This window comes from Melanerpes formicivorus, unplaced genomic scaffold (assembly GCF_026170545.1).
Source record: "Melanerpes formicivorus ecotype bairdi unplaced genomic scaffold, bMelFor1.0.p_v2 SCAF_26, whole genome shotgun sequence".
NCBI lineage: Eukaryota > Metazoa > Chordata > Aves > Piciformes > Picidae > Melanerpes > Melanerpes formicivorus.
This window is the reverse complement of record NW_027142378.1, coordinates 7,726,509-7,743,406: the sequence shown is the minus strand read 5'-3', so window position 1 is coordinate 7,743,406 and position 16,898 is coordinate 7,726,509. Positions and strand designations below refer to the sequence as shown.

The 16,898-nt window shown below is 44.6% G+C and overlaps 3 protein-coding genes and 1 long non-coding RNA gene across 15 annotated transcripts in view; 2 read left to right on the top strand and 2 right to left on the bottom strand.

Annotated features, from left to right (window-relative positions):
- Positions 1-904, bottom strand: part of IARS2 (isoleucyl-tRNA synthetase 2, mitochondrial) — a 36,730-nt gene extending 35,826 nt beyond the window's left edge. Inside the window, exon 1 of the mRNA XM_068153503.1 lies at positions 468-904. Within this exon, the coding sequence (XP_068009604.1) occupies positions 468-710 (243 nt within the window). The 5' untranslated portion in view covers positions 711-904. The remainder of the gene's footprint in view (positions 1-467) is intronic.
- Positions 784-12,828, top strand: BPNT1 (3'(2'), 5'-bisphosphate nucleotidase 1). Of its 5 annotated transcripts, none has more exons than XM_068153506.1 (9): positions 784-1,226; positions 2,429-2,550; positions 5,021-5,125; positions 5,418-5,525; positions 6,038-6,086; positions 6,854-6,975; positions 8,342-8,539; positions 9,924-10,029; positions 12,232-12,828. In XM_068153506.1, the coding sequence occupies exons 2-9, from the start codon at positions 2,434-2,436 to the stop codon at positions 12,378-12,380; spliced, it is 954 nt and encodes a 317-aa protein (XP_068009607.1). In that variant the 5' UTR covers positions 784-1,226; positions 2,429-2,433; the 3' UTR covers positions 12,381-12,828. The 5 variants fall into 5 exon arrangements, with proteins under 5 accessions (XP_068009607.1, XP_068009605.1, XP_068009609.1 ...); XM_068153504.1 differs by having other exon boundaries at positions 2,426-2,550; XM_068153507.1 differs by having other exon boundaries at positions 787-1,226; positions 2,426-2,550; positions 6,854-6,945.
- LOC137448712 (uncharacterized) lies at positions 5,515-15,664 on the bottom strand. Of its 3 annotated transcripts, none has more exons than XR_010989203.1 (5): positions 15,537-15,664; positions 14,004-14,047; positions 11,880-11,996; positions 8,327-8,861; positions 5,515-6,108 (listed from the first exon to the last, which is right to left on the bottom strand). It is a non-coding gene; the product is annotated as an uncharacterized lncRNA (long non-coding RNA). The 3 variants fall into 3 exon arrangements; XR_010989205.1 differs by having other exon boundaries at positions 5,515-6,105; XR_010989204.1 differs by lacking the exon at positions 14,004-14,047.
- A 104-nt stretch (positions 15,665-15,768) lies between these two features.
- EPRS1 (glutamyl-prolyl-tRNA synthetase 1) overlaps positions 15,769-16,898 on the top strand; it is a 49,264-nt gene continuing 48,134 nt past the window's right edge. For all 6 annotated transcript variants that reach the window (XM_068153502.1, XM_068153500.1, XM_068153498.1 and 3 more), the window contains exon 1: positions 15,769-15,868. In XM_068153502.1, coding sequence (XP_068009603.1) covers positions 15,823-15,868 — 46 coding nt within the window. In that variant the 5' untranslated portion in view covers positions 15,769-15,822. The remainder of the gene's footprint in view (positions 15,869-16,898) is intronic.

Genomic DNA, 16,898 nt, shown 5'->3' with positions numbered 1-16,898 from the left:
AGATAGATGGTAAAACGCAGAATAAAAACAAACAGACAAATACTTAAAGTTAATTTGACACTGTAACACAAGACAAGTTTACACACAAGTTTAAAAACATTTAAAAAACCTGAGACGGGATAAGATTAAGCTTAACATTCTTATTCTGGCTCTCCACTATCAGCAGAATCGTTGCTTTTTCTCCCAACAAAACTGTAACGAACTTGAGAGTACCCGAACTACAAATAACTCGACGAAAGATCCCCAGCTCACTTCAGACAGCCTGTCCAGGCACCCACGAAAGCCAGGCCCGTAAGAAGGTGATCACAGCAAAGGCGCGCCCCTATATAAACCCCCGACCACCACCACCAACCCTCGCCCTCCTTCCCAGGGCCGGGGCTCCACCGCCGGGTCACGTGTCGCCGCGCCCCCAGCGCAGCGGCAGGGCCACGCACCCCCTGGGCAAGCCAGCCAGCCCCGGTCGCTACCTGCTGCGTCTCCAGCTCGGTCTCGGGCTGCAGCCGCCCCGGGAGCTGCGCAGGGAAGCGGCTGTTCGGCAGCAGCACCGTGTCTCGGTACTGGGAGTCCTGCCGGCTCTCCGCCACGGGCTGCTGGCTATTGGCTTCCGAAGCGGCGAAACGCGCCCAGCCATAGGAGACCCCCGCCTGGGCCCGCAGCACCACCCGCGCCTGGGCGCGGGCCAGTAGCGGCGCCCGGCAGGCCCTAAACATCTTCACGGGCTGCCTGCGACGTGCTCTGGGGAAACACTTCCGCCTGCGCCGCACTAAGCGGCGCGCCGGCGACGGGCCGCGGGGAAGGACATGTCTCGCTGCAACGCGTTTTTCTCCCCGCCGCGGAGGCCTTCCGTCGGGCCGGGCGGGGGGGCAGGAGAGCCTTTCAACGCTTCCCGAGGCTTTAGGGCAGATTTAGCCTATTTTGTGAAAACGGTGGCGTCCCCTTGACGTGGCCAGCGCAAGTTCTTGAAAAAGCCGGAGCAGAGGTCGCGGCGCGGGTAAGGAGTGTCGGGCTTGCTGCTGCCGCAGGAGTTGCCCGGCGGAGCTTGGACTTCGGTTCTGGTTGCTTCATCGCTGGGCCAGGGGACGGACAGGAAGGGCTCCCGGCGAGCTCAGACCGCCCCGCACGCTGCAGGTGAGCGGCGCCGGGAGGAGAGGGCGAGGAATAACCTCGGTTGTTGGAGGAGCGCCAGGGAAACCGCCGAACTCCAGAGGAAGGCAAGACGGAAGAAGGTGAGTTAAGCAGCGCCGCGGCCGAGGGAGCTGTGCCTGCCGTGCACGGCCGCCTCTTTCACGCGATGGCTAAATAAATCAAGCCTTTAAAACAACTAAGTACGTTTTAACCTAATTTTACAAAGCAGGATCAAATATGCAGTCAAAAGTCAAATGAAGAATGAGTAGCACAAAATCTTAACCTTCTTTTGAGCTCAACTATTTAATCCTAAATTCCCATCTAGTATGCTGCTTTTTTTAACTCTCTCTCTTTAAAGTGCTCACCTTCCAGATGTTTTCAGTTCGGAATGAACTACATTCAATTTTACTTCATGTAAACTTGTTCACATGATGGTATACATTTAACATAGTATCTGTCTTCCTATGAGACATTTGCTCTTTATCTTTAGTTGTTTGAGAGCTGCTTTCAGGTAACCATTGTTACCAGTCCAAGACAGCCCACAGACACTTGGGTTATGGACCTTGGCTATTTTACAGAGCACTTTGATCCCATCCATAAGCAGTAAATAATAATTAACAGCAGCAACTTGTGCTTTTTGCATGTACTTACACAATTGCCTTACTTTTTTTAGCCTTAGAGATACCTGTACAGTGCTTCTAAAATGCTAAAAAGGTTCTTAAAAATCCACTCAGTTTGGCCTCTTGATACTTCTAACGTTGCTGTTTGCCTTTGCTGTAAACATGTTGTCTGAGGTCACATCAATATCATAGAAACAATAAGGTTGGAAGAGACCTCAAAGATCATCAAGTCCAACCTGTCACCCAACACTTCATGACTACTAAACCGTGGCACCAAGTGCCATGTCCAATCCCCTGTTGAAAACCTCCAGGGATGGTGACTCCACCACCTCCCTGGGCAGCCCATTCCAATGGCTAACAACTCTCTCTGTGAAGAACTTTCTCCTCACCTTGAGCCTAAACTTCCCCTGGCACAGCTCGAGACTGTGTCCTCTTGTTCTGGTGCTGGTTGCCTCAGAAGAGACCAACCCCCACCTCGCTACAACCTCCCTTCAGGTACTTGTAGACAGCAATTAGGTTTCCCCTGAGCCTCCTCTTCTCCACGAAGTACTGGCAGTAACCCACTTGCCTCTTCCTGCTCAGCTTAGGCTGTATGTGTTTGGAATGTTATGTGAAATATTTCCCTTCCTGTCTTCTCTCCAAGAGAGAAATGTACAAGTTTGCTCTTTGTTTCTTTTCAGCAGTCAGAATGGCTTCTCCAGCTCTACTGATGCGTGTGGTTGCCTCTGCGTATTCTGTTGCAGAAAAAGCTGCTACAATTGTTAGAAATGTAATGGCTACAGGAGACCTGGGGATAGTGGAGAAGGTATTGCTTTTACTTTGTTCCAATTTAATTTCTCTTATTAATGCTGAGTTAAATACAGGTCAGACTAGTATTTTTGAAGATGAGCAAATGGGAAAAGAAACACAGTCCTCACCTCTCTGATACAAGAAACATTCTTTATTAAAGGATTAAAAGAGCATTGAAGAAGTCTCTTTTGGCCAGTATGTCTTAAGAATCCTTGCACACTTAAAAGAAACACACCATAATTTTGTTCTGAGTCTCCTCACAAAACACAAGCTTTGGATACATGTCAGAATTCATCATAATGTATCTTTCCCGTTGACTTCCATAGCTATTTTCTAACTACTGAAAGTACTATGCCTCTGATTAATTTTGGATTAGAATAGAATAAACCAAACCAGGTTGGAAGAGACCTTCAAGATCATCATGTCCAACCTATCACCCAACACCACCTAATCAACTAATCCATGTAACCAAGCACCCTGTCAAGTCTCCTCCTGAACACCTCCAGTGACAGCGACTCCACCACCTCCCCGGGCAGTCCATTCCAATGGGCAATCACTCTCTCTGTGTAAAACTTCCTCCTGACCTCCAGCCTGAACCTCCCCTGGCGCAGCCTGAGACTGTGTCCTCTTGTTCTGGTGCTGGCTGCCTGGGAGAAGAGACCAACCTCTGCCTGTTTACAACCCCCCTTCAGGTAGTTGTAGATAGACCAGCGTTCAGACTGCCTTACAGCCTGGGGAGAAGAGATGCACAAGGGCAGAAAATGCTGCTTCTCATCATTCATCCCCTTTGTGCAGTCAGACCAATTCCAGCTAGCCTTACTGAAAGCTTTAGAGAAGCTAGAAAGACAATCTTCCACCTTTTCCCTTGCCACACTGACCTCCCATCCATTTATCTAGATAAGGAAAAACGGTTCAAGGACATCTGAATTTTTAGCTAGGTCCTCTCCTTCTCCTGATGTCCAGAGTTTTCTTTCCCCCTCAGGTCAACATTAAGCTTTCCATGTATATTGCTTCTCCTTGTATCATTTTTACTTCTTTTTTTTTTAAACCCAGCTTGGTAGGTAGATGTTTTGTTGAGCCATGCTTATGTTTTTGATGACTGCTCTGAAGAACTACTTTGTACTGGTTTATTAGGTTGGTGTCCTGGAACAAAGGGCATTCTCTGCAATACCTTGATCTTAGCAAGTCTAAAGTCAGTGACAAATTCAGCCAAATTATTAGGGGATGAGAGGGAAAATTCAAGGAAAAATACCAAATATCATAAAGATAGGCAACTGGATAAGGGACAGAGTAGGTTTTGGGCATGCAAAAATTAACCCATAACATGATTCCAAACAGAATACTCCATTCCTATGGCTCATTTCTGTAGCTGGATAAAGGAATGTTCATGTCCCAAGATACAAGTGGACAAAACAATTTGTTTGATTCAGCTAAGATGCAAATCCTTGGATGAAGTGGCTGTCCTAATTCCTACACTAAGGAAACTATTTCTTCCTGAGATTCTGTGTCTGGACCTAAGGGACTCCTCCATTCATAGATATATGGAGATTAATGCAAGAAAGTATTAATAAATTACCTCTTTCCACTCTGCAGCATGTTATTAGTGCCTGAGGAAAAAAATGACTGTAACCCATCTAGCAGCAGTTGGCTACACTGCATCTTTTGGGAAGACCTTCAGTGAGTTTTTCATACCATTTTGAGACACCAAATCTACTGTTCCCTCTCTAGTATTTTTGCTGGAAAAAAATGTTACTGTCCAGTTCAATTTCACTAGTTAGCTTCTGTCCCTCTTTGGTCTTTTTCTACTGGACTAAGGAATTGTTCACTATTTAGAAGTTTATGCATCATAATTTTTTCTTAAGCAAGCTAGATTAATTGAACCTTTAAATCACTTTTTCCTAACACCTTCCCTATATTTCTCATCTTTCATAATACCACTAAGCCATGCCTTAAAATACTTCTTCCTCTTAACATCTTAGGCTTTGCTTTCCCCTCATCTTGTACAGTACCTGGGTTCATACTTGTGTTCATTTATTCTGTACCTGGTGTAGTATTTGCACAAATACATACTCAATACAATTGCAGCAAGAACACAACATGTAAATATTGTGCTAATATTAGAGGAGTCTATCTTAGCTCTCTGTCATCCAGGGAAGCTCTGCTTCATTCAGTTTTCAGCTTGCCTCTTTCAGGATCACTTACTAGGCTGATGATTTATCAGATCAGACCTTTATCAATACAGGGTAGACTCTCCAATAGGACATAGAAGCCACTGTAGTGATGGTGGGTATTTTTTTAAGCATACATTCATTTTATGTCTGTACAGGTCTCCTTGACCACCTAACAGTTTTAATTGGAATTGCTTATGGAGGCAAAGCAATAGCAGGAGTTATTAACCAGCCATTATTACAACTATGAGGCATTAAATGCATTGATCTGTTCAAAGTTGTTTCAAAATACACAAATGCCTGCCCATCCTTTGACAGACTGGAGCCAATGACTTGCAGACCAAAGCTGACAGACTGGTACAAATGAGCATTTGTGCTTCCCTGGCACGGAAGTTTCCCAAGGTGACGATCATAGGAGAAGAAGTAAGTACCTAGTTTATATCATACTAACAATGTAACTTGCTGTAGCTTGCAGGGGGATTTCCTTTGGCAGCTTTTAGGAAGTAATCCTGGTGTGTTGTTGTGGTTTTTGTTTTGTTGATTTGTGTGGTGGGGTTTTTGTGTGTATTTTGTCTTTCTTTTCAATGGTACTCCCATGCCATTTCACCTTTCCACTGCATTAGTTGTGTCAAATACACAGCAAGCAAATCCACAGTTCTAAGGCAAATGGAGGTGAACCCAACACCTCTGTTAAGTTTGAGAATCCTTTTGTCAGGAACTGCCTAGTGATGAAGTGAGTGAGGAATTAATTGAAGATGGCCACTGTGAAGAAATACTGAAGAAAGCTTGTCCTGCTCAGTACTCGGGAATTAAAGAGGAAGAGGTAATGTGGAATTGTTATGCATGTCTCCATATTTAACACTGTATTACTTACTGATTTTAGCTGAGAATGTGTTAGGAAAAGAAGTTGTTTCACTATTGCCCATTTTTTTAACTCAACATATAGTCATGAGCATCACACCTCCAGAACTGGAAATGTTGCATATCCCTGTGTGCAGTAATGGGAAATGTAAACTTGTTTGGTGTTTTTCTTTTTTAACAACTTGTAATTAAAACTAATTTGGAAGGAATCTACTTGGACATAAAAAGGTAATGTAATTCCTAACTGCAGTTTAAGCCTTCATACCTCTATGAAGTTACCTGCTGAATTATAGTCAGTTTTTAAGCTTTAGTGTAAAATGCTGTTGTGGGCTTCAGGCACATCATAATGTTAAAAACTGGAATCTCTTTATTTCCTTAACAGCATAAGTAAAAAAACCCCAAACCTCTAAACTATATGCTGTGCATGGTAACTTACATGATTTATATGTGTTCATTTTCCTCTTATTTTTGAAGCTTGTGATATGGGTTGATCCTTTGGATGGAACCAAGGAGTACACTGAAGGTTGGCTTCTCTTTTAATTCTGCTGATTTAAAAACATAATTATAGCTATGTAATAAAGCAGCATGTATATGGAGATAGCTTTATGAGAGAAGTTACACACAATGTTGTTTCCTAAGGCTGGTGTTGTTTCTGTTTCTATGGAATTTTTTAGAATCATAGAATCAGTCAGGGTTGGAAGGGACCACAAGGATCACCTAGTTCCAACCCCCCTGCCATGGGCAGGGACACCCCACACTAGATCAGGCTGCCCAGAGCCTCATCCAGCCTGGGCTTAAACACCTCCAGGGACAGGGCCTCGACCACCTCCCTGGACAACCCATTCCAGGGTTTCACCACTCTCATGGTGAAGAACTTCCTCCTCACATCCAGCCTGAATCTCCCCACCTCCAGCTTCATTCCATTCCCCCTAGTCCTATCACTACCTGAGATCATCTTCCCCTAAATCCAATTTTTCCTCAGGTACTGAGAAGAAACTGGTTTCAGCACAGCCTAAATTGGGTCCATAGCCATAGACTCTAAAATGAAGATGTGCAGCTGTCAACATATTACTAGTTTGGAATACTGTTAAAGAATTCACAGAGTTATAGAAGAATGTCATCACATTCTGATGTGTATCAGCTAACTTCTTATACCTGAAAATCTTGGTTGGTATTTGCAGTTTCAAGATCCCACCATGCATATTGATTTGTGGGCTTTTATTGAAGACATTATGTTAAATATGAACCCTTCCTATTGTTTAAGCATACATTCATCTTATGTCTGTACAGGTCTCCTTGACCACGTAACAGTTTTAATTGGAATTGCTTATGGAGGCAAAGCAATAGCAGGAGTTATTAACCAGCCATATTACAACTATGAGGTATTAAATGCATTGATTTGTTCAAAAGCAGTAAGTGATCTCCAGCTGTCACTTTCTAAGCTATTTGTAGTCAGCATGCTCTCAAAAGCAGTGTGTAGTGGAGTTAGTGTTGTAATAAGGTGATGTTGTTTTTATTAAATACATCATAGAATGGTTTGGAGTGGAAGGGACCTTAAAGATCATCTAGTTCCACCCCCCCTGCTGCAGGCAGGGACACCTTCCACTAGACCAGGTTGCTCGAGGCCCTGTCCTACCTGGCCTTGGAACACCTACAGGGAGAGAGCATCCACAGCTTCCTGGGCAACCTGTTCCAGCGTCTCACCACCCTCACTGCAGAGAATTTCTTTCTAACATCCAATCCAAATCTACCCTCCTCAAACTTCAATTCATTCCCCCTCATCCTATCACTACAAGCTCTTGTAAAAAGTCCCTTTTCAGCTTTCTAATAGACCCCCTTCAGGTACTGGAAGGCTGCCCTAAGGTATCTCCAGAGCCTTCTCTTCTCCAGGTTGAACAGCCCCAACTCTCACAGGAAGTGCTCCAACCCCCTGATGATCTTTGTAGCCCTCAACATTTTCAAGGTTGAGTGAATCTCAGGGGTCTACTAAGAGCCATACTGCATCCCAAGGCTGTGTAATACACTGATACAGTACTTATTACATCTGTACTGTACCCATTACTGTAGTACATATAAAGTATTCACTGTAAACCAAGTACAGATGGGTGTTCTGGCAGTCTTTGCTAGAAAGTCTGCAGTTAATCCTTGCACTAGGTGCATTTGTGATGCCTGGTTAAGGTCATAAATCTGCATCCTTTAGGAAACCATGTCACTGACAGCTGGGTTAGGTTTCAGGTATAAGTCCAGGGTGGGCATCTCCAGGCATTTACATGTTTAGAGAGTGTTTCAGTATTATCTGGGAGGGTAGGGGATAGCTCATCATGCATCCTGGTTAATGAAACTTACTAGAATTGTAAAGACAAAGCTCTTGAGCTGATTCTGTATGTACTATGTGATGCATATGACCAAACATTTAAAAGTAAGATATTTTCAAGTATAGATTTGTGCCCTCAAATACCTAAACATACAAATATGAACTTGTCAGTCACTGGAGGCAGGATGTAATATACCACCACAATGTCACAGATCAAAAAGGGGTAAATTATGTGATTACTTCAGCAGGGAAAAGAGCCAGCTTCTCACTTTGGGTTCCAGAGTGGTTCTTCTTAAGTGCCATTGTTTAACTGTATAACCCACTATTAATATTGTACTCCCTGACAGAGACTCTTTGCCTATCAGGGAGTATAATATTAATACTGGATTAAGTCCATTTATGCTTTAAATGCTGATCACCAGGATTGACCATAACCTGGAAATGTGTACCTTTTTTTGTTGTAGGCAGGAGCTAATGCAGTGTTGGGCAGGACAATCTGGGGAGTCCTGGGCTTAGGTGCCTTTGGATTTCAGCTCACAGAGGCACCTGCTGGGAAACACATAATCGTTACCACCCGTTCACACAGTAGTACCCTTGTAAATGACTGCATCAGTGCCTTGAATCCAGACAGTGTTATCAGAGTTGGAGGAGCAGGAAACAAGGTAGGAAAACTCCAGATCTTTTCTTTTTATTGGGAGGTGGTACCTTTAGGAAAAGAATTTTATAGAAATAATTAGCTTGCTTGCAAGGTGCCATGGTTTAGTCATGAGGTCTGTGGTGACAGGCTGGACTTGATGATCTTTGAGGTCTCTTCCAACCTTGGTGATTCTGTGAATGTACAGTTGACTTCCTCCTCCTGACCCAGCACTACCTATCTTCCCAGCATTCAGTCTGACATGAGGCAAAGACAATTTGGTACAGGTATATTTGTAACAGTGGTCATGCTGGTCATGGCTGAGCTTCATCTTTCCCAGTGTTCTGCTTCTAGGGGAGAAAATGAACATTTGTAAGACCAGGATGACTATATAAGAATTTGATGTAATCACAATTATTAGACATTTCCTTCTATGTGTCTTCATGAAGTTTTTGTTCAAACTATCTAGCAGCACATGTGAAAGGATAGAAGTAGAAGCACACAGTGATACTACCTTTGCAAAACTTCCCTCCATAAAGGGAATACTCATTTGCTGCAGGTTTTGAAGCTTGTCAAAACCAGGCTCAGATTCATAGAATGATTTGGGTTGGAAAGGACCTTAAAGATCATCTAGTTCCAACCCCCCTCCCACAGGCAGAAACAACTTCCACTCAAGGCCTCACACAGCCAGGCTTTGAACACTTCCAGGAAGGAGGCATCCACAACCTCTGTGGGCAACCTGTTCCAGTGTTTCACCACCCTCACTGCAATGACCCTCCTATGTCTTTTCTTCAATGTGTGCAAAGCCCAAAAGAGCACCAAGACAACATTGAGATATTTTGTGCTTTGTTTTATAGTACTCACACAAGAGGGGAACTCTTATTTCTGAAGCTAAAAGCAGATTATCATCCTGTAGACTGTATTTCATAGTATCAGTCAGGGTTGGAAGGGACCACAAGGATCATCTAGTTCCAACCCCCCTGCCATGGGCAGGGACACCCCACACTAGATCAGGCCGGCCAGAGCCTCATCCAGCCTGGGCTTAAACAACTCCAGGGACAGGGCCTCGACCACCTCCCTGGACAACCCATTCCAGGGTTTCTCCACTCTCATGGTGAAGAACCTCCTCCTCACATCCAGCCTGAATCTCCCCACCTCCAGCTTCATTCCATTCCCCCTAGTCCTATCACTACCTGAGATCCTGAGAAGTCCTTCCCCAGTCTTCCTGTAGGCCCCCTTCAGATATAATGATCATTCTCAATGGTAATATACCATAGCTTTGTAGCTCTAAATTGAAAGGAAATGGCTGATGTTCCTTATCAGCTCATCTGATCCCTGATTCCCAGTGCCCTTTTTACCCTTTTCTGAATGCTTAGATCCTTTGCAAATGATTCCCACTCTACTTGTGACAGATCATTCAGCTTATAGAAGGCAAGGCATCTGCTTATGTGTTTGCCAGTCCTGGCTGCAAGAAATGGGATACATGTGCACCTGAAGCTATTCTGCATGCTGTGGGAGGTAAGTTAATAGCATTGAAAATTCTGAGCTAAGGGAAATTGAATCAATTGAAGTCAATGTGAAGTTATTTATGCTTTCTTAGAGGGGGAAAAAAAGACTTTCCAAGCACATCTTTGAAAAGAAAAATGAAGAGTAAATTTGTATTTTTAAATAGCCACAACTCATTAGAAGCTTTGAGCCCACTGCAATCAGCAGTAACTGGGAAGGGACAGCAAATTATGCTCTGGAAAGCATGGTATGATCAGTTTTGCCCTGGAGTAATATAGCCAATAATTGCCAAATAACATAAGCCAAATCACAGCATTTGGGGTATATTAATTTGAATATTCTCCAGAATAAGTTGGTTGTGGTTTTTTTATTGGCTCTATTGGCTACTATTTCCCAGTAAAGTCATGCTGACCTACTCACTGGGTGCAGTAATGTATTAGTAGCAACATATTTAATATGCAGACATTAATTCTTAACATAAGTGGGCCAAATCATGCAATTGTTCTTTGGATGTACAAACTCCAAAATTGAGTCAGGTATGTAATTCAGTAAGGTTAGTGGTCTCTGGCCAACACAAGCCACTTCACCTTTCTAAAGGGTAAAAAGTCTCAGGCTGCGCCAGGGGAGGTTCAGGTTGGATGTTAGGAAGAAGTTCTATACAGAAAGAGTGATTGCCCATTGGAATGGGCTGCCCGGGGAGGTGGTGGAGTCACCGTCATTGAAGGTGTTCAGAAGGAGACTTGATGGGGTGCTTGGTGCCATGGGTTAGCTGTTTGGGTGGGTTGGATGGTTGATGGGTTGGACGCGATGATCTTGAAGGTCTCTTCCAACCTGGTTTGGTTTATTCTAATAAAGGTTTATTCTAATAAAGTTCGAGAATTTATGGATAGTGTCACTGACAGCCATTTGAATATAAATTGCAGTATTATTATAGTCTGTTCTTGTTGTACAGTGTTATAGAATAGAATTTCATGCATAGAATAAACCAGGTTGGAAGAGACCTTCAAGATCATCATGTCCAACCCACCTAAACAACTAACCCATGGCACCAAGTACCCCATCAAGTCTCCTCCTGAACACCTTCAATGACGGTGACTCCACCACCTCCCCGGGCAGCCCATTCCAATGGGCAATCACTCTCTCTGTACAGAACTTCTTCCTAACATCCAACCTAAACCTCCCCTGGCGCAGCCTGAGACTGTGTCCTCTTGTTCTGGTACTGGCTGCCTGGGAGAAGAGACCAACATCTGCCTGTCTACAACCTCCCTTCAAGTAGTTGTAGAGAGCAATAAGGTCACCCCTGAGTCTCCTCTTCTCCAGGCTAAGCAATCTCAGCTCCCTCAGTCTTTCCTCATAGGGCTTCTGTTCCAAACCCCTCACCAACTTTGTTGCCCTTCTCTGGACTCATTCCAGCAAGTTGATAGACCTTTTACCACCACATGCTCAAGTTGTGGGCTTTGATCTCCTAAATTCTGTCAGGCTTCACAATGACATTATTGAACTCCTCTGCAATCTCTGGTGTTGATAACTGGGATAGCTTTAAACAGGTTAGCTCAAAATCCCAACGGATCTGGGGCAGCACAGTGCTGTATTTAGCCTCATTATGTAGGTATCTTGCTCAGGTAGCTTGCATAAAGATCTGTGTTGCTTGTGCCATGTGATATAGAATAGAATAAACCAGGTTGGAAGAGACCTTCAAGATCATTGCATCCAACCTATCATCCACCACCACTTAATCAACTAACCCATGCAACCAAGCACCCTGTCAACTCTCCTCCTGAACACCTCCAGTGATTTGTAGAAACTCATTTAAAGCCAACTGAGGTATTTCTAGACTATGCTAGATTTTGTTGCACACTTACCCTGGCTTTTACTTGGAACTTAGTGTTTTTCTTTCCTTCTTGTCCATGGCCAACATCAAAAGTACTCAGGAAGCATTATGATAAATCCATAAGAGATAAGGGGCTGTTTTCCTTTTCCTGAAACAGAAGGAATTTCAGTATTGCTGAAGGAAAATGAAAGCATTAGTTATTTGATTTTAGTCAATAAAGATTGCTGCACTTAAAGTAGGAACAAAGATAAATCACATCTGAAGACAGGCATGTGTATGCCAAAGACCATTGTTTTTCACTTAGTTATATCACCTGTACTAAAAAATAGATTATTTCCAACTGCTGTTTGCTGGACTATTTTTCTTTGCTTTTTTTTTTGCAGGCAAGATAACTGATATGCATGGAAATGCATTTCACTATAACAAGGAAGTGAAACACATGAATTCAGCTGGGGTCCTTGCCACGCTGAGAAATTATGACTATTATGCCAGTCGTATTCCTAACACAGTTAAACAATCTCTTGTGCCTTAAAGCAGTACAGAATCTTCACCTGGCCTGGAAGGCTGAGAGTGTGAGCTGGGAGGAAGAGAAAGCAAGCAGATAACTGAACTTGAAATTTTGTTTTCTAGAATCTGAACTGAATTCTTGCATTAAGGTGTTCAATAATTTCAAGAGGATGTACAGAATCTGTAGGTCTCTGTTGGATGAGATTCTTTTGCCATGATCAGCAGAGAACATCAAAACAGCCCAATTCCTTTAGTGGCTGTTCTCTATGTTCTTTGGGAATATTCATTCTTCAAATTCATCTCAATGTTCAGGGCACAAAACAATGTTAAATCATTTACCTGATCTTGATCTATGTCTGTTGTTGCATGCAATCAACAAGGGTTTACATACAAATGGGCTGAGAATTTCCCTGGATGGGTAAGGTAATTTATAATAAAGTTGACATTTTTGATTCTTAGAAAGAAACCTTTGAATTATTTGATCTGCATTCACTTTTGGGGCGGCCAGGGTCACTATTTGGGGTGAGGTGGGTTGTGCAAGTTTTGCAGGAGACAGAACACACTCCAGTGGGGCCTCTGGAATCTCAAATAGGAGTTCCTGGATCACTGGCTGCATTGAGGATCAGTAAAGCGTTAATACAGCGAAGTTCAGGGCACCTCAGCTGAAGAGAACCCAAGGAAACTGCAGTGGGGGAGGCGTTCCCAGCACCCCTCTGAAATGCCTCTGTCAGGGTCTGAGCCACCTGTCTTGAAGAGCTTTGGGCATCCTTGGTCACTTTGTCATGCAAGTTCAGGGTCCCTGAACTTGGCTGCTCAAATGACAGAGACTGAATGCCTAAACTATCATAGCATGACTATTGCTGTTACTTGCTTTATCCTCTGCTGACACTATGAATGGGAAAGCAGCCCCCAAGTTGCACTGCACCTATTCTCACTTTACCTGTGCCCAGAAGATTGTCCTCCACATGACTATGCTCTTGGTGCACTCAAACCACCTTAAAGCTATCTCTGAAATTCAAGGTACAAAAAAGCTGGTTTCCATACAGAAGAACATGTCAAAATGCAGCTTTCAGTGTGTTCAAATTACTTTGATCACACAAATTATTTGACAACTTTTAATGTACTTGAAGTCCTTAGATTAGATCCTTTCCTCACAGCAGTGTTAACACCCAGTGTGACTTCATTAGCTTAAAGGTGGCTCTATTTCCAGCAAGCAGGAACATCTTGACAGCAAAAGATAAGGACATAAAGTGTTCACAGCCTCTCTGCACACATGGAAAAGGATGTAAGGAAGCCCTTTCCATGGTGAAGTCAGCTTATCATAACCTTTACAGATAAATTAGCAAGCTTATCACTTACATCATGCTGTCATCATCTAGTCTGTAATGCTATCATGACACTGGATTAAAGCTGCATATATAGGAACAACACATGCCTGTAATCCTTTCATCTATAGTCTTCCTTCTTCCTCAAGTGCATGACTTGTAAGAGCAAGCAAGACAGATTCAGCCTGCTTTAATTAGAGCCTTCTTTATATTTTTAACCCATTATAAATTTAAACATTCCATAAACTGTGACTGAAGTTTGAACCATGTAGCAAGCACAAGATTAATCTAATTTTACTGCCTCAGTTATACCTAATTCTCACCTTTATCTTCTGCTGGTTTTTTTGGATATGCATCACATCAAAATCTGCATGTGAAATTGCAAAGCACATTATGAGAAAAGGAAGGAGTTTGACAAGACAAAGGTCTGCCTTAATTTCTCCAAGTAATCATTAAAATACAAAGCCAAGTTCCAAACTGAATGTTGATAACCTTCATCTATGTCTCTGTATCATTATTTTCATCTGAGACTTGCTGTATAGAATCACAGAATTTAGTTGGGGAAAAAAAATTAAGATCATTGAGTCCAACCATTATCTAACTACCAAGTCTGAGGTTAAAACATGTCCTTCAGCACCACACTGCTGCATCTTTCAAACACTTGATGGGATGGGGATATGACCACTTCCCTGGGGCACCTGTTTCAATCTTTTGAGAACCCTTTCACTGAAGAAGTTTCTTCTGATGTCTACCCTAAACCTTCCCTGGTACATGTTTGAAAGCTTCCTCAGCATAAGTCCCTTTGTAATTCTGCTGTGATTTACCTCACTGCTCATTTACCACAATGGGAGTGTGGAAGGCACATGGCACAGACCACCTTCTACACTTCTACATCTATGGAACCGCTACCCATGCTTTCAGGAACCATAAAACTGCTAATGTAGGGAAACATTAAGGAAAGTTAAGATGAAACTCATCAGCAGGAGCCAAGGACCAAAGCCAGCAAGTTTAAGTGCAGTCATGCTCTGGCTGCACCCTCTGCTAAAAGCAGCACTGCTCCACCAATCAAGCATTTGAGAATTACTTTGGTAGGACACTAGGTGCTACAGAGCAATCTATAAAATGGAAAGGGAAGGGACAGGGAAACAATGACACTGCATTGCCATTGCCACAATGTGAACTTGAATGTCTCCTGTGAGAAACTGCTGACAGAGTCTTCTGGCAAGCCACTTCCAAACACAGTCTGACCCCCTGCACAATTTGCACGCTTGGGAGGAATGTAGTAAGTAACATTCTATGAAACTAGAGGGGTTGAAGCTCTGTACTCGCATGTGTCTATGTGGCATCGTGTGATTTGTGTCAGGGTATCACAGAATGGTGTCTATGTGGCATCGTGTGATTTGTTTGTGTCACGGTATCACAGAATGGCAGGGATTGGAATGGACCTCTGAAGATCATCTCTCTAGTCCAGTCCCTCCGCTAGAGCGGGATCACCCAAAGTAAATCACACAGGATCACCTCCAGGCGAGTTTTGAATGCCTCCAGTTACTGAGGCTCCACGACTTCCCTGGGCAGCCTAGACCAGCGCTCTGCCACACTCAACATGGATAGGTATACCGAAGAGATTGCAGCTTTCTGTGCGGCTGCTGCCGGACATATATCCAGCTTAGGAGTTCCTACCATTATCTCCGTCAAAGCTGTCAGGAAGGCTTTAACCTAACTGCCGGAGCGGCTGCGAGAAGAGAAGCACCGGCCCCATGAGAGGCAGGGCAGCCTCTACCCAGCAGGGGCGAGCATCACGCCGGCCGAGAGGATCCTAAGTACCACCCGCTAGTCATCGCCCACCCGGCTCCAACCTCATCACATTCTCCTCCCGGCGGGCCACAAAGCAGCGGCCCCAGCCGCCCGCAGGGGGCCTAAGCCGCGGCGGCGGCGGCAGCATCAGCAGGACAGAGCAAGCGCCGCTCCCACATCGCCCGAAGGCCTTCTCCCGCCGGACGTGACGTGTACAGCACGGCCTCGCGGCAGCGGGCGGGCCTGGGGGCGGTCCCTGCCGAGCCGGCCCATGCCCAGCTGGCGCGGCCGCGCGGCCCGCCCCGCCCTTTCCTTTGGTTCCGGCGCGGGGCCGGTGGTGACGGCGGTATGGCGGTCTTGAGCCTCACTGTCAACGCGGGGAGCCCCCCGCTCGGTAAGTGCGGAATGGTTCTCGCTCCACACCCCCACCCCATTGTTCCCGCTCCCCTGGGGGGACTAGCGGGACGTTGTTCCCTCACCGCCCGCCTGCCCGGCCGTGAGCGGAGCCTCCGTGTTGCATCATGCGCTCGTCCCCCGGTGTGGGGCCGGGCGAGGCGTGAGGGGAGGCCCGCGTCTGTCCTTTTCACCGCAGCCCGGCCCTGCTGTAGGCCAGGACGGTGGCACTGGAGGTTCCTGGGGAGGCGCCGGCCCGGGTTCCCGGCCGCGTGTGGGGCTCCGCAGGGCGCGCTCCGTCGCGCCTCCCTGGCCCTCAGGGCAGCCGGTCTGCAGCAGATTGCTTTCCGGGGAAGCTGTTTGGGCAGTGGTGACGGCTGCCGGCACTTCGATGAGCTTAAGTTAAAGAAACTGAGTCATAGATGCCCTCCTTGAATGGCGTAGCACTTTGAGGATAGATTTTCAGGGCAACCGTAACTCAGATGGCTTGTTTGTTGGCTCTGTCGAAGTGCTACTATCCATCGCTGTCACTTCTCATCTGCTGCTAGCATTCAGCTCATCTGGGGAGCTGGTTCAAAGTTGCACTGCACAGTCCTGCTTTCTCAGTTACTTCAATGTTATTTTGTCTTTAAAGACGTGAGAGCCTCTTTTATTATGCTTTCTGGCATTTGGAAACAGCCTTTTGTTTTTTAAATACATATCCCATACCATTTCTCCATTCAAAATACATTTTCTACCCATTCTTCATCTCAGTTTATTGATTTCTTTTTCAAGCTGTTGTTCCCTAATACATTTGAGTCGAGTAGGACTTGCATGACTATTAATTTAAGGTATAGTAAAACATAAGCTTGAAATAACATTTTCTTGATACTAGTTTATACTGGTTTGCTATAATAGTTAGGATGCCCTAAGAGCTATGGTTAACATGGTTTTAGGGGCTTTGGAGGATTCTCTACTTTTGGCAGCTAGTGAGTGGCACTAGAGGCTTAATTTGATGAAATGCATAATTATGTAAGAAATATTAATATTAA

Excerpts from the sequence above, each read along its gene's own strand:
- BPNT1 (XM_068153506.1), top strand. The coding sequence starts at position 2,434 with ATGGCTTCTCCAGCTCTACTGATGCGTGTGGTTGCCTCTGCGTATTCT. Across the intron at positions 6,087-6,853 it reads AACCAAGGAGTACACTGAAG|GTCTCCTTGACCACGTAACA; the intron begins GTTGGCTTCTCT and ends ATGTCTGTACAG. Across the intron at positions 8,540-9,923 it reads TTGGAGGAGCAGGAAACAAG|ATCATTCAGCTTATAGAAGG; the intron begins GTAGGAAAACTC and ends TACTTGTGACAG.